The 16,379-nt window shown below is 40.9% G+C and overlaps 1 protein-coding gene across 2 annotated transcripts; it reads right to left on the bottom strand.

The window, feature by feature from the left end:
• Positions 1–753: 753 nt before the first annotated feature.
• cpeb1b (cytoplasmic polyadenylation element binding protein 1b) lies at positions 754–15,470 on the bottom strand. 2 transcript variants are annotated; one of them, XM_044355008.1, is made up of 12 exons: positions 15,325–15,470; positions 14,866–15,037; positions 10,781–11,002; positions 9,093–9,322; positions 7,729–7,984; positions 7,478–7,591; positions 6,061–6,150; positions 4,796–4,932; positions 4,267–4,465; positions 3,589–3,683; positions 3,218–3,298; positions 754–2,232 (listed from the first exon to the last, which is right to left on the bottom strand). In XM_044355008.1, exons 1-12 carry the CDS (start codon positions 15,337–15,339, stop codon positions 2,122–2,124), a joined length of 1,722 nt encoding a protein of 573 aa, XP_044210943.1. In that variant the 5' UTR covers positions 15,340–15,470; the 3' UTR covers positions 754–2,121. The 2 variants fall into 2 exon arrangements, with proteins under 2 accessions (XP_044210943.1, XP_044210935.1); XM_044355000.1 differs by having other exon boundaries at positions 6,046–6,150.
• Positions 15,471–16,379: the final 909 nt, after the last annotated feature.

Here is a 16,379-nt window from a genome sequence, read left to right on the forward strand (position 1 = left end):
GCTTTACATAAACTTTTAAATGCATTTTTGCACAAAATGACTGTGTGGACACTGTGGATTTTAGCCTCCATCACTTACATTGAAAGCACATTTGAATGGGATCTTTTAATAGCCAGTGTGAAGAGGAGGAATGATTAGTGAGGAAAACCCCTTTCAATGTTCATATGGACACCTGACTTTTAAGACAAGACCTGATATGCTCGTCAGTTTACCGGTCACAGTATTGTACTGTATACAAGTTGTACTCTTCATCTCTGGGAGGAGCTTTGTTGAATCTGTGAAATTAACTTTACATCACTTGAGTCATCTCAGCTCTAAATTTAATCACCAAGGCTGGAATTTGAGACGTGGCCATTTATCAGACAGGGAAGCTCTACCACAGATCAATTTGTTTGTATTATGGTAAATGTAGGATTCAGAGTTTTATGCACTTGACACATAAGCAGAGAATACTCACATGCAACTACAAATGTTATGTGTTCAGACTTGACAAAGCTCATTTAGAGCCAAAAATATAAATATATACACGCCAAGCTGTGCATTTCTCCTAATGATTACAACCCTTTCAGTGTATGTGACAGATGCTGATATGTAAAATCATTTCCCCATCTGTGTAAAAGAGGGAAATATTTTTACATACGATTCCCAATTGACACTATAAAACTCAGAAATATTTCAGTGATGCAACTAAACAAACTCAACTGAAGAGAGTCCAAACAGTAACATATTCAATAAGAGTCCAAACATGGCAGATAATGCTTAAACACCTTTATTGTGCCCAATCTGAACATACTCCACAACTGTAAGTAGCAGCAAACTTGGCAGACCACAATGAGGTAGACTTTCAAAACTCTAAAAAGCAGCTGGGCTAAAGGGACAACAAGCTCAGCATGACAAACCTAATGGATAAAGAAAAGACATCTTGTCTTTGGCACACAGCTTATATGCATTTATGTCCAACTGGAACAGGAAGGCAAAATGGGCTAAGAAAGCGTGGAATCAATTTACTGGGGTCTACTCAAGCTCTGGATAGATTATTTTATCAGCAAAGTGGAAGTTCTTACATTCAACAGGAAACAAGCAGCTGTTCTAACATAGGCGTGTCCCCCTGCTGATGTACAAAAGTGATTAAAAACCACTGCCACCTCTCCAAAGTGCAAATTAAAAAAGTGCAAAAATCAAACTATGTACAATCAAAACATGAATGTTCACTCTACTCTCATCTCAACAACATCCATCAGTTGATTGAAAAATGATGGATAACCAGTTGAAGCAGTATCCAGCACTATTTGTTACACACATTTAATGTAACTGGACCAACAAAGTCAGTTAAAGTAGTACTTCCAACATTTTGTGCCCATTTAAGTTGAAATTTGGGAGGGCAAATTAAAAAAGAAAAATAGCCACAGAAAAATGTATGAGGAAAAAAGGAAAAAAAGTAAAAGGGGGATTTTTCCCATAAACAGCCACCTGGTAGAATTCTGTTCAAAATTTTCATGTCATGACTTAAAACCGTTTGTGTACAAATTAGTAAAAAACTGCGTAAAAATGTCTGAAATGCGACTGGTTAAATGAAGCCCAACATTCAACTCCCAAAAGTAAGAAACACCAGTTGGCTTGCACAGGAAAAACAGATGCCAACTGGGGGTTAGGGGAGGAGGGGGGAAAAAAAAAAATAAAAGTTTAAAGGCACTGTATGGCATTTGCCAATGAACGGCAATGAGACTCGCGTGATTGCTCTTCACTATGCAACACATGTAAACAAAAAAGAAAAAAAAAAAAAAAAAAAAAGAAAAAAATGGCATTTTCATCCACTTCTTAACCTTAGGCTGACTCCCATCACTCTGTCTGGCCACAAGTCTGGGAAAATGCATAAGTGTGAAGGGTCCCTTGTCTCTCCCAACAAGGTCACTGTGCATAGTGCCACTGTGAACAACAGCAAAAATGTAGCAAGTGCAAAAGTGAACATTTTCTACAGTGATATCCCCAGTGCCTGGTGGAGTGCCATGGTGCCCTCGTGCTGAGGGACGTCTGGCACGCGTGCTCTCCATGGCGGGCAGCCTAGCCCCGTAGAGAGGGGCTCTTCCTCTGGCCCTTCAGTGTGTTTTGGATCCACCTGCTCTAGCTAGAATCCCTGTTCTTCTGGTTGCGCATGAGGGGCCGGTGGTTGCTCAAGATGTCCATGGAGTGCTGCCAGTGCCAGCAAGAGCGGCAGTAGTACTTGAAGCAGGCCTAGATGTTAACAGACACCGACTGAGTGTACTGCAGGCTGCCATAACTGTTTACAAAATATCATGTGCAACAGCTCAAATGAATCAGACAAAAAAGGATAATTTTGTTTATTACAACTTGTCTTTTGTGGATTTGGCTTTTATATTGTTATGACAACATTATACTCAAATTAGTTGATTTAATCTGGAAAGCATCATAGCTACAAAAAGTCCAAAAAGGATCTTGATAAACTGATCGGACTAAGTTTTTTTTGCACAGAAACAAACTTGTACACAACTACTGCAAATATTTTGTCAAAGTCAAACAAAGTAAGACTCAGCTGTGTTGGATTTTACAGATTTCAACTAATTTTACATTTGTGTAACCAATAAAAACACTGGACAAAACCACAAAAACATCAGTACTGTAATAACCAGAAGTATCCTTTAATGACCCCCAGCTTATTCATTAAAAAAATCAGTGTCAAGTTCAAGGTAACAGGGTTGTTCCTGCAGTGTCCTTGTGCTAAAACTGAACCATAACATGTTTTTCTATTTGTCCATTTTCATTTTATTGCATTTGATTTTCCTCTTTACTGTGTTTAATTGTTTTAAACCATTTTGGTCTTTTATAAAAAGCACTTTGACACACTGTCTGAAATGTGCTACACAAGTGAACCTAAACATCTCATTAAACTAGACCTTTTCTATCTCAAGGCGAGAGACATCTGGACATAAAATATTAACAGCGAGTCCCTCATAAGTACTGAGACAGCAGTTCTTCAGAGGGTTTCGACCACACCCGCTTCCAGAAACACCTACTGACTGTTATTTTGGAGCATTTACACTACCGTTTGTCTGCAATGTTAATGGTGCTACATGAAAGCTTAGGGGTCACAACAAAATCATTGGGAGTTAGACCCCAAAATCTTTATGCCTTACTTCAGTTGGAACAAAAAAAAAAAAAAAAAAAAAAAAAAAATTGTGAGACAGGAGGCTGCACTGACCTGGTCTCTGCAGAAGAAAGGCCCAGGTTGGCGAAGGCAAACTTGACACATGGAGTCTTCCAGGTACGGGTCAATCTGGACCTGAGAGGAGAAGCAAAACCATTTTACTCAGTTTACAAAGCTTTAAAAAGTGAGAATCTGCTGCCTGAGCACCAGTGTCTTTGTTATAAAAACGGATTCACAGTATTTAAGAGCATTCGTGTGGCACAGTTTTTTTTTTTTTTTTATTAAAACACCAATATTTGTATCCTGTTTAAATATCAAAAACTGAACTGATTTTCCAGTTTAAGAACAGATGAACATGAATGCAGTCACTCAACAGCAGCAGTGACACTAATCTACAAAAACTAAAGTTCAGAATATCTTCTTACCTTCTTTGTAAACTTGGGGGTTTTGATCTCTACAAATGCTGCGCATACAGCCTTTAGGTAACTGCGCTGATTGTTGAAAGTGACACGTCCAGAGCCTATGTGGAAGAATAAAGTTATATAAAAAAAGGATACTGTGTGGGTAATTCATTTTGGATCTGATTGGCATAAAACAAAAACATTCTGCAGAGAAGGTTTATATAAAATCCAGCTAAGATGATAATATGCTTCCTCCATTTTGACTGCCCAGTTATCAGTTTCCTCAATGGTCAGCACCTTCAAAATTATGCAAATAATGACTTAAAGTTCAAATCTACAGTTTATTTGGCCTCTACAGCAGTTTTACTGACATGAATTTATTTTAGTATGAAATTTCACAGTTAAAAATAAGTAGGAATGCTGGCTCAGTCACAGCAGCGTTTATGAGCAGAGGCTTCACTCAATTTCTGTTTCACATTTAAAAAAAACAAAAAAACTGCACAAAAAAGGCAATCATCAGCCGAAGAGGCATCTGAGGAAATTCTGACATTTTGCCACAAACCAACAGCAGACTCATAAGCACAACTGGACCAGTGTACTGTAAATGTACAGCTGACAACTCTTCATAAATGTTGACAAGATGTCTACAAACAGCACATGCAGCTTTTAAGTAGCCCACTCATTCAACACCCGCTGTCTTACCTATGGGGTACTTGTGCTTGTCCGTGTCGATGCCAGCATACATGACTCCTCCGAACAGGTCGTTCATGATGCTGGCCAACGCTTCAGCGTTTAGCATGCCATGCAGCGCGCCAACAAACACCGTTTTGCTGGGGTCCAAACGCTGGGCAGGGCAGCGCACATAGTTACTGTCAGAGATCACCCAGGGGATCACCTGAACCTGGAGCAGAGCAGAGGACGGACCAGAGTCACTTGACATATTAGCTGAACCATGTTTCCTTTTCTTTCCCACTGAAGAACTTAACTAGGCATGAGAGTTACTTTTGTGAAGTTTATTTTTGGCTTTTGTTGTTTTTAATATATGATTTGAACATAATTTATCAGAGTGTTACATATTGCATTATACATAAAGGCATTTAATATTTTGGGGTGGACAAAGTCTTTATGCAAGGCTCCATGTTGACTGCATTACTGTAAATATTGGTCAGTACATAATAAACTGACAACTATACTGCAGCACACAAGCTTCATACATCTAATTCCTACTCACATCCTTGCATCTCATTCTGCGGCTGGACATCTTGAAGTAGTACTCTCGGTTATCCTCGGGGTGAAACGGGTCCTGGGAGCAGGCGTGGAGCAACGCCCGCACGGACTTCTCATTCTCAAACACCAGGTAAACATAGCCTATAAACACAAAGCAGAATACTTCAGGCTATAGAAACGTGGCGGCCCCCACAGTATGGTGTTCATTTACATTTGTTCAGGCAAAATGTATTTGACAGTTTTAAAAAGGGGACCAGTGTGTAAGATTTAGTGGCATCTAGTGGAACGGACTTGGCTGAAATGGAATATTCAAGTATATTTTAATTAGTGTATAATCCCATGAAAATAAGAATCATTGCGTTTTTGTTACCTTGGATTGAGCCCTTATATCTACAGAGGGAGCGGGTCCCCTTCTACGGAGGCTGCCATGTTTCTACAGTAGCCCAGAACAGACAAACCAAACACTGGCTCTAGAGAGGCTTTTTCATTTATTGCAGCCACTGTAGGTTCTCCTACATGCTGGGAAGAGGAAGGGTATTCAGGTGGTTGCAATCTGCAACCTCACCGCCAGATGACAGTAAATCTTACACACTGGTCCTTAAAAAAGGCAGCAACTACAGTTTAGCCCAATTACAAAAAAAAGGCAGCTAACACAAGCAAATCATTAAGTTAAACAACAATTTGCCAGCTGTAAGAGGCCTGAGAATCACAAGAGTTTTAAAGGCAATTGTGAGGCACAGAAAAAAAACAGAGCTTGTGCCAAAATGAGTCACATGATAATCAGTTAAGGGTTTTTTGTTTTGTTTTGTTTTTTTAAAATCAAATGCCAAAACATTTGCCGATATCAGCTTCAATAGATCGATAATGAAAATAATCAGTTGCAGCTCTAGACAGATATTCACTGAGTGGTCCATGTGTAAAATTGTGTAGCAAGAGGAAATGTCTCAAATCATGAGGGAATTTACCAGATATGAAACCTGTATTAACAAAAACAAGAGTTACAAGTAGAACCTCAAACACATGATACAGGATATTTAACAGCCTTTAAATATTACTAGTAAATGATCACCTCTAGAAGTCAACCCAACCCATTTATCACCAGTGTTACATTTATTCCCAGTATCACCATACAAAAGTCATTCTAAAGGCCCGACAGTAAAACTCACCAGCATGCCATGTGATCACAACAGTGCCACCCTAAAACCATGAAGAAAAAAAAAAAGATATATATATAGCCTACCAGCTTGTTGTTACCTTTGGCCACATTACCTTTGGGAGGACAGCGAGGGTGCTTTCCATCCTTACCCGGCCACTCCACAGTCAGAGGGCCATAGCCACTGAAGGTGTTGATCAGGCCGGCTGAAATAAAAGGACAAGGCAGTAAAAGGTGGGGTGATGACAAAAAAATGAATGTAATAGGAGACTTTATAGTCAAATGGAACCAGCATTTCAGTTGAGTCTTATTTTCTGAGCAGGGATAAGTGTCGTTGTGGGAAGTTAACACTGAGACAACTTAAAAATGCTCGGCATGCCGCTATTAGCAGCTAGCTGTATTTTTTGAGTTTTTACCATTTAGAATTCATTGCTTCATATTTGCTAAATATGATTGTTAAAGTGAAAGGATTTTTGCTTTACAAGGAAAAAAATGTCACACCACAAATTGTTATCATCTACTTTTCTACATTATAAACAAACAATTTCCTTTATCCATTTATGTATTTGTACAAAATTTTCCAGCGAAATTGTTGTCTATGCTGGTTGTTAAACCCATAATATAAACAGGCAAATATTTAAAGAAACAAACGTCATAAGCTGAAATCTCTCCTACACAGAAAGTGCAGAAGAAATCGGCAAAAAAAAAAAAAAACCAAAATACAGCACACACCAGAGGAATAAAACATTTTGTATATATATACACTGCTTGTAAACCACTCAGTTTTCCCTATAATTGTACAGGCTTGGCAGACCACCAGGCCAATAAGAACCCCCGCCAGGCCGAAAAAAAAAAGCCTTTTTTTTAAAATGCCAAAATAAGGCCAAATACGTAGTCATTCGGAAATCAATAGCGTCTGGGGGCCTCTGTGCTGCGCTGTTCCAAAACATGAGTTAACCTTTGTGTGGTTACCTGGGAAACTCTTGGTAGTAGCTCATTTTAAGGAATAGGACAGTGCGTAATGTTTGTGCGTAGTGAGAGAGAGAGTGGTTGAGTGAGAGAGCGACAGAAAAGTGACAGTGAAAAGGTTAGCAGTAAGTTGTCAATCTCGCAGTAAATGTACAGTACAGACTACAGCTTCACAAGACCAAGAAAAGTCACGTCTGTCGTTTCCCCAACTGCTAGAAAAGTGAAGGGGGTTAGCTCCAAAGTTAGCGACAATGTGTTAGCCTAGCCTGATGGCTAAACCACTAAACAGAGACCAGAGAAGTGTGGGGCTGAGTCTCCTGAGATTTATGACAGTTGACTTTCAAAACATTTAAACTATTTTGAACTCTTGCTCACATTACATCCCACTCCTCACTGTTAACTTTATTCCACTAGAATGTGGATTGTGAAAGCATGGATTTAACATGGCTGCTCATCCATTTCACTGTAAATTTAGGTTAAAAAGCATCTATGAAAAGGCATCTCAAGAGAACAGGTCTGGCGTTGTGAAATGAAAGCAGACAGTATGTTCACAGCAGCCGTTACCTTCTGTGATGTCCCAGGGCACGCCACCAAGAAAGACCTTGCAGGAGTACAGAGGATCCTTGTTGTTTCTGGGAGGCAGCTGGCCGCTCCAGGTGAACGTGGCCTCGTTCACAGCTGAAAGGTTAAGCCAAAATTCATACTTGTGTCCACAAAGCCACCACAACTACCATGTACACAATCAAAGCTGAGCTATTAGACCGTTAAAAAGGTTAATTCAATGATAATCAGAGATGTAAAGTTTTTATATTTACCTGCAGCCTGTCTGTGCAGGCGGGCTTCCCTCTCAATGCTGAATGTATCGTCAGACTGGTCAAGCATGTCCGCTCCAGGCCACGGAGAGCCAGTACGCCAGCGACGGGAAAGGGCTGAGGAGGCGGGGCTGGCACTGGGTGGTGGGGTCAGAGGAGAGCTGGTGTCCTGGGGGTCCAGGCGGGAGCCCAGTCGCAGCAGATCCTTCTGCATGTTTGATGCAAGATAAGGCAGGGGAGGGGAAATCCGCAAAGTCGACTGGAGAAAGACAAATCCAGACAATTGATCAATAACGGAGAGAGAAATTGATATGACTTAATATAAAAATATGTGAAGTTTGAATCATGAATTTGAAAAATCTCAATTAAAAACTGGCATGAACAAATAAAGGCCAGGCGCCACTGAGGGAGTACTGGAACCTTTACTACAACAACATTTCCACAGAACTAATTCCATCACTACAACAACAGGAGTCATGTCAGGGCGACTGCTTGGCTCAGGGGTTAATGTCCCCTAGTTCAAGTCCAGCTGGGGACATTTGTTGCATCTTTCTCTTCTATTATTTCATGTCATTTCTACGGTCAATAATAAAAGGCTTAAAATGCGCCAAACAGTAAAGCCGTTCTCAATCTGCAGCTCTCAGTTTCTCTTAATAGAATAAAACTGAATTGGTGAATTAAAACATTTCTACTTTGCTGTTTTTTTTGATCGGTGTTAAACCATTGTCAATGAAACTCAGACTCCCTGCAGATATGAGTTATGCTCTTAGAGCTGCTCAAACGCTTTTAAGGTGAAACATTTGTGCAGGAAGCAGTGCATTTCATCAATAGTAACTTTTAACGGCGACAGAAAATGTAAAGTAGAACCAGAATTAAATTAGTGAGTTTGAACAGTATTTCTGTTAAACAGAAATTTAAAACAAAAAGGAGTTGATGAAGAAGTTGAAGTGTACTGGTGAAAATATACATTATCCTGAATCTAATTACTTTGAGACCACAAGAAAAACACTGAAGTGCTGAGTTTGCGTCAACAGAAAACAGCACTGACAGCAAATTGAAACAGGAGCCAATCTTAAAAAAAACAACAAACAAAAACAGACCTCATTACTAAAAATATATGACACTATTGAAAAACAGGAAAGGCCAGTCTCTTAATTAACCCTGTTTGAAATAAAGGTCTGATTTTATTCTCTGCAGGTGTGGTAAATAAAGGCCTCAGTCACTATTTGAGAATTTACAGTATCGACATGTCACCATATTGTGACCTTGCTGTCCAATGTTGGACCATTAGGGCCCAGTAAGGTGGGGAATGTTTGTCTCAAAAACACAGAAAACCAAAGTTACAGAACAAGCATAATGTGCCATACCAGCATGTCACAAAGGTGGTCCGAGCCAGAACTGAAGCCGCTGGTCTCCGAGTCTTCAGGACTGCTGGAGCGTGAGTCCAAAAAGGAGCTAGAGTCCAGTCGGTTTGCCATGCGAGCCATGCCAGGGAACTTCTCCAGGAAGTCAGCGGTCATACTCATGGACTCAGGGGGCAGGTAGCCTGGGGGCTTCCCGAGGATACTGCTGAAGGGACTGTTCAGGATACCTAGCACTGGAGACACGAGACAGTTACAACATTTACAGTCATATTAAAAGTTGACTCATGGATGTTTCTGTGCAAGTAGCCATGGCGGTGTTACCTCTTAGCTTGTGCGGCTGAGACAACTGAAAAATGGGATGTGTGCTGAATCTACAGAGCCGTATCGATTTCTCAGGAAGTATGCCGCATTGCAAGTTCAAGTTTCTAAAAAAATATTTTTATTTTTCACTGCTCTTCGAAAGGTTTATGTTTGGCAAACGGAAGAGCAACCGAAAGAAAACTGGGTTTGTGTGCTGAATCTACAGATCCATATCGATTTGTAACAACTGAAAGGCAGCGGTGTAGAAGAAGGTAGTTGATGTGAAAGCTGGCTGCCAGTAGGAATCCAAAATGCTCGAGTTGATCCTCAAAGCTTTTTAAATTTTTACATTTGATCATATGTAACCTGACTGCTGTTAATTTGGATCACTATGTCAGAAGCTAAATTTAAAACACCTTCTTTCCCTTTAGCAAAATTTCTGGGGACCATTTCATCTGTCACCTTTTCTAAGCAAAGCCCAGTAACTCCTAAGCAGCAATTCTTTAAAGTATTAACCAGCGTCTTCCTCCCTCTTGATATCCAAGTGAGTCAGCTAGCAACTGTGACAGATATGTACATACTGCGTGGCCTGTAACAGTGTACTCAACATGAGGCTCCAGGGGGATTATTCAGCTGTAGGCCGCATTCAAAGCTCTGTCCCACTTTGTTGCAGGCCCAGTTTAGAAAGCTCTAAATGAAGTTATGCCGGGTTGGTTTAGACATGCAGCGATAAAAACTACGGCACTACAAATGGGTCAGGACAAATGGGACATCATTGTAGTTGTACAACCTCTCTAAGGACATGCTGGTCTCAACTGACAGCCCAAATGTGAGCATTTACATAATTTTAGTTCACTAATGTTAAGCAGCTATTTGGGATTGTTGGTCTACTTTTCTGGTTTGTGTTCTGCCCCCCTCCAACCTAGTCACTCATGCTGAAAAATACCCACATCTTGGCATTATCAGTGTGATCAACAGGTATTGTTAAATACAGAGAAAATATCTTCACGTCATTAAAGCATATCCACAGCAGGCCTGTTCAGGTTTGAGAGGAAAAATGGAGCTTCACTGGATTGTTTTGTACCTTCCAGATTGCTAGAGATGCAGCAAAGCAAAAGTGCCACATCATCCTCCCTAGTGACGCTACAGCCTGTTCCAAACGCACAGAAATGCTGCTGTTAATAACCATCCATGACATTTCAGTACAAATGAGTGCTACACAAATCAAGACACAACCTATGAGACTAATATCTACTGTGTTATCTGAATAAACGGGGTCATGGGGAGAGCTAACAAACTCTTCCATACTCCGGGACATTATGTGGTATAAAGCAGGAGGTTTTGCCGTGATTGCTAGAATAGAAGCAGGTAAACGAGAGGCTGGTACTTACTGGAGGGTGAGCTAGTCTGAACCTGGGAGGGAGAAGTGTGTGTATCCGTCTCCTGGCTGCTCCAGGGTCTGTCCCAGCCGGACAAACGGAGAGACTGGAGGCCCAGGCCCAGGTCTGTGACACCCGGCGGGCCCCTGGATGACTGCATGTCCTGGGAGCCAGGCATGCCACCGCAGTTGGGGAAGAGCATCCTCCTGCTGCCCACCGCAGCCAGCTCCGACTCTTTTCGATCCGAGATCCAGTTCAGAAATGTAGAAAAAGAGGGGAGAGAAAGTGTTAGACGGCCACAAGGAACTCAGTTGTTAACAGTCGAACGCGTTACATAGAAAAGGGCAGGGAGAGATTAGTCATACAAACTGTTTCTGTAAAAGAGACATCTCATTAAAAACTTCCCTCATCGTCACATCTTCTCCCCCCCCCCCCCCCCCCCCCCCCCACCCCTACCCTGGCTGACGAGGGAGCTAACCTGCTGCCTCTGTGCCCGGTGCAACTGCCATGCATCTCCGTCCGCATCACTGACCCACCTAGCAGCATGTGACATGGCTGCTGATGCACTCGCACACCCCTGCTAATGACATCAGCTTTCCCCCACCTCCCTGCTTCCTTGCCTAACAACTGTGTAATGAAAAATTCCTGTCGGAGCTATTGGCTTGTTGATAGAAGTACTCCCCTCTCTGGTAGGCACAGCACGTCTGTCGGTGAAGACAGCCGCCGCCGCTGCCACTGTTACTGCTGCTTACACTGTGTCTAGCCTTGTTTCCTGAGCGAGCTGACGGAGAGGCAGCAGGAGGGAGGGGGAGGCGAGGGGCAGAGCTACAGCAGCATGGGGGAGGCAGCATGGGAGATGAGAGTGACTCAGCAGACTTGAACTTAAAGTATTTCAGACTCGAGGATGCTTGATAACCAACAGAACTGAAATCAAATCATTGTTCTCATTGGTTGGTGTAGATTTTTTTTGCGCACAAAAAACACACAAGAGTTAAAAAGACAAGCCGGCAGAGCCTCACTGTAACAGAAGCAGCTGACTGATCAGATGTTGAGGACGGAGCGATTTGCACCGCCAGCTCCTCCCTTCCCTCTCCAGGCCTGGAAAGCTTCCAACTGCCAGCTACAGCCCTGATTCAGCAACACCCAGCTGGGGTGGATGGAGCAATGAGGGGGGTGGTGGTGGGCAGAGAAGCCACACCAGGAGTTTAGCTCAGTTTGCTTCGAGATCCAATTTACTCTTTAAACACTTAAGCAGCAGTACAAAACAAATGTTCTGTAACTCTTATATATCAAACCTTGATATCATAACTTGTACATACAAGTAGAACAAGATAAGATTTCAAGTCAGAAGTGCGGACATGCCCCGAGCAAATTATCAATTCAGAAGGAAAGGACGCAGGCTCTGTGCTGAGCTTAAATCTTGGCAAATCTCACTCTTGGGATAAAAAAAAAAAAAAACACTTAGAAGTGCTGCAATGCAGCATGAATCAGCTGCTGGCACTCAAATGATGACAAGGTGAAGGAGATTTAACAGATGGCAATTATAGAAAAGACTTTGTCTACTTTTTGCATGCAAAAGGAAGAAATTTGTCATCGGTTTGCACATGCAAAAAATCTGCTATTAAAAAAAAAAAAAAAAAAAAAAAAAGTACACTAAAACACATCACATCCCGACAGGACACATTAAAAACACATTTACATAAAAACAATAGAAGCTACATTAAAAAGGAGCACCAGCTTCTCGATGGTGAGGACTGAATCAGGGTTAAATAAATAGATATTAAGTGCTGTATGCTGAGGTAGCAGACCAGCTTTAAAGAAAAAAAAAAAAACAAACAAAAAAACTGGCTGTGTCCATTAGTTAAGATATTTTATGGCAACAGGGACAAATGATTTTTTATAGATGTTTTTCTTTGCACAGGGGACCTTTGCCCAGAGCAGCAGCTCAAAGTAGTGATTTAAGAGATGGCTGCGGTCCTCTAAGATTTTGCCACTTAAGCGTTAGACTGCTTTGCCGTGGTTACAGGACAGTTGGGTTGTTTGCAGCCTGTAATTGTCCCACTGCCCAGTTTAACTACTTTGGAAAGATTTGTCTTGCTTTTGACACTTAGGTGCTTGAACCAGGACACAATGTTAAAAATGAGTATACTTTCAATTAGGGGATCTGCTGACCTCAAGATTCCTCAGTTTATGCAGCAGGAAGAGTCTCTGCTGTGCTTTTTTTGTGAATGCATTACTACATGATCTGTGAAGGTAAAACTTCAGTCTAACAGTCCCAAGGTACTCGAAGGAGCTCACTTGCTCCACCTCCTGGCTCTTAGCCAATTCTGGCTATGAAAGTGAAAGGAGGTCTTTCTTTGGCAGGGATGCAACTTAAAAAAAAAAAAAAATCCACCCTGACACACTAACGCTGACATTGTACCTTTCAGTTCTGGGTTCTTTTATGTTTGCTGGTCTAAATGTGTAGCTACAACTGAAACGCAAACCACAAAATGACAACCGTATCCAACATAAGACTCACAGACTTATTACCATGAAGGACACAGAGGTTATGTCATGTTTTTTTTCCCCTGGGAATTTGCAGCTTTTATGGAGCTGGGGGGAGTTTACATTTGCATGCAACTTGAACTTACACACAGTGGGTGTTATACAGGCTGACTGCAGTATTTTAAGACTCTGATGAAGACACAGTAGTGTTGAAATGTTAAGTCTGTTTGACTCACAGCCTTTTAATAGTGCAATCAGTGTGCTCCAGTCTTTTCTCTTAAGTTTGCAGTATTTTAAGACTCAGTATAGCCTATTTATCTTTAGTGCTTGTTACTGATGATTAGTCCATCACCAGAAAATTAACTGCCAAAAATTATGATAATCGGGTAATCAGTTAAGACATTTATTTAGAAAAAATGCCAAACACCAAGTTTTCAGCGTATTAAAAGTGACCATTTGCTGATTTTATACGTTTATAGTTTCAAGTGTAATATTTTGTTTTTTTCAACTGTTGAATGGATAAAACCAGCAATTTGAAGATGTCATATGCAGCTACTGACATTTTTCCTCCGCAGACTAAATGATTAATCAATTAAAACCACAACAAATTCACTGATAACTAAAAAAAAAAAAAAAAGCTTCATTTGCAGGCCTACATTTGGCTACCTCTGGGCCGACAACAAATGAACGGCTTCCAAGCAAAGGGTTATTCCTGGCAGTGAATTTGGACCTTCACATGAGGAAGCCAAATCACAGAAACTAGTCAGTTGACTGAACAAATATGTAGTTAATTAAAATATGACAATACAGTCCCTTTGTTGGGGTCTGAGAAGGGCAGGGGTGGCTGTGGATGGACTTTGACTCATCACCCTGGAGTATTTTTTAAATCCTAGCTGGCCCTGACCAGACTGTGTCACGTGTTTATACCTCAGCAGCTTAAAGGATAGTTCAAATTTTTTTCAAGTGTGTCATAAAACAACAGTCAGGTGTCCATATGAACAGTGAAAGATGTTTTCCCTCGCTGTAATCATTCCTCCTGTTCATACTGGCTATAAAAAAGATCCCCTGCTTTCAATGTAAGTGATGGGGACCAAAATCCACAGTCATTTAGTGCAAAAATGCATTTAAAAGTTTATTTGAAGCTTATGAGGCTTCAGCAGTCTGAGTTAGTCATGTCAAGTGGATATCTGTCACATTTACAGTCTTTTTAGCATCAAATTCCCTCTTTGTGTGTCCCTGTTGAGCTGTGATGGGAGTATAGTAACAAAAAGAGGGACTCTTGGCACTAAAAAGACTGAAAAGTTGAAAAATATCTATTTGATTTGAGTCATTTGGACGACTGAAGCTTCATATTAGCTTCGATAAACTTAAATACATTTTTGCACAGAAGGACAGAAGGAGGGCTGTGGATTTTGGCTCCCATCACTTAGCCTACATCGTAAGTGCATTATGAAGAGATCTTCTAATAGTCAGTATGAACAGGAGGAATGATTACAGCAAGCAAAACATGTTTAAATGTTCATTTGGGCACCTGACTGTTGTTTTCAGACACTTAAAAAAATAATGCTTTTGCATCCACCTGCTCCACAGTGAGAGAAATGAGACTTTACCACACAGCAGGTCCGGCTTTCCCTTAGCGTTGTTGGGTGTGGTGCACACACCGGTGAAGTCCAGAGCGTTGCCCAGCATGGTGTTCATCCTGCGGAAGATGTCTGCGTTGCTGCAGGTGGACAGGGCCGGAGACTCGGGGTCGGGGCTCTCAGGCCTGCGGGGGTCGTTCCTCTGCAGGGAGGCAACCAGAAAAGAGTAGATAAGTTATTTCTGCATTAATGCTAAAACTTAAACGTAAAATTAGCGTACTTGTTACAGCATGAAACTCGCTTTTTAACCGTTTTTGAACAGCTCGTGGCCGTTATTTCAGGTAGGAATTAAAGTTTCGGGGTCAAGTCTTAAACAAAAAAGACGTCGGTGTCAGTTTTGGTGACACACAAAAGGTCAAATTATAACGTTGAACGTGGCACAAAAATAATTAAAATTCACCGTTTTAATTGAGCTTTTTTTAAACTCACCAGGGAAAACGCCATGACGTGGACTGACAGCCTATGAGAAATGCAACAATAATAACCGCTGGCTGCAATAAAAGGTCATATTTAATGAAGTCTGCTAGCCAGCTAATTAGTCTCAATTTAGTGAACGTGTGCTCAGCAAATGACTGTGCCTCGAGGGCCTCCGTCTGTTCACGTGCTCCACATCAAAGAGCAAACCGCATAAAGAAAACTCACGTGTCACAATAGATGAAATTTTGCAGTTTTACACTTATATCAGCAGAGTGTAGGTGAAGTTATATATATCTACCCAATGTATTCTAAGATATGCACCAGACTGCTTCAAATGAGTACAACAATTACTTGAACAAAGTAGAATACAATAAAATTGAGCTTTATTGTCCATTAAGATGTAAAATTAACTTTCGTCCATCTGGCAGTTCATTAAAACACACTTAAATACACTGCCAGTCCTACAAATAATAATAAACAACATTTAAAAAAACATCTTAAAAAAAAAAAAACAAGATTAAAATTAAATTTCAAAGCCATTTTATTCATTTTGAAGCATCAATAGTAGTGATTGATGGTTAAAATCCACAACACATCCAACGCATCCCACACAAATGTCATCCTATTATTGTGGTTTCTACTTGATTACTGTCAACACAAGTACCATGTTTGTGTATTACTGGCCTACATCATTTTATTCAACTTGTAATTATTCAGGAAGTTTAACTGAGCCCTCTTTTTACAGGAACGCCATGATTGTAGCTAAAACAGAAAAAAAAAAAGCTCTTCCATGAAAACTTGTAAGCATGTATTACCTTTAAAGTGACAAATCTTTTCCACATTTGTGCTCCATTGTTCCAAAAGAGGAGGAAATGGAAGCTGCATTACTTGGTGCAGAAAAGTCACCACTGACCTGCCCTTTACTATGATTGCATAAGCTTCCTCCGTCTGTCATAATGGGGTCTTTCTTATGTTTCCAAGGTCCTACATCCCAGCGCTCAACACAGTCAGCTGTACGGATCTTTTTTTAACTCTCCACCTCATGTGTCGCCTCTGCAGTTGCAAGA

Source organism: Thunnus albacares, chromosome 1, assembly GCF_914725855.1.
Source record: "Thunnus albacares chromosome 1, fThuAlb1.1, whole genome shotgun sequence".
Lineage (NCBI taxonomy): Eukaryota > Metazoa > Chordata > Actinopteri > Scombriformes > Scombridae > Thunnus > Thunnus albacares.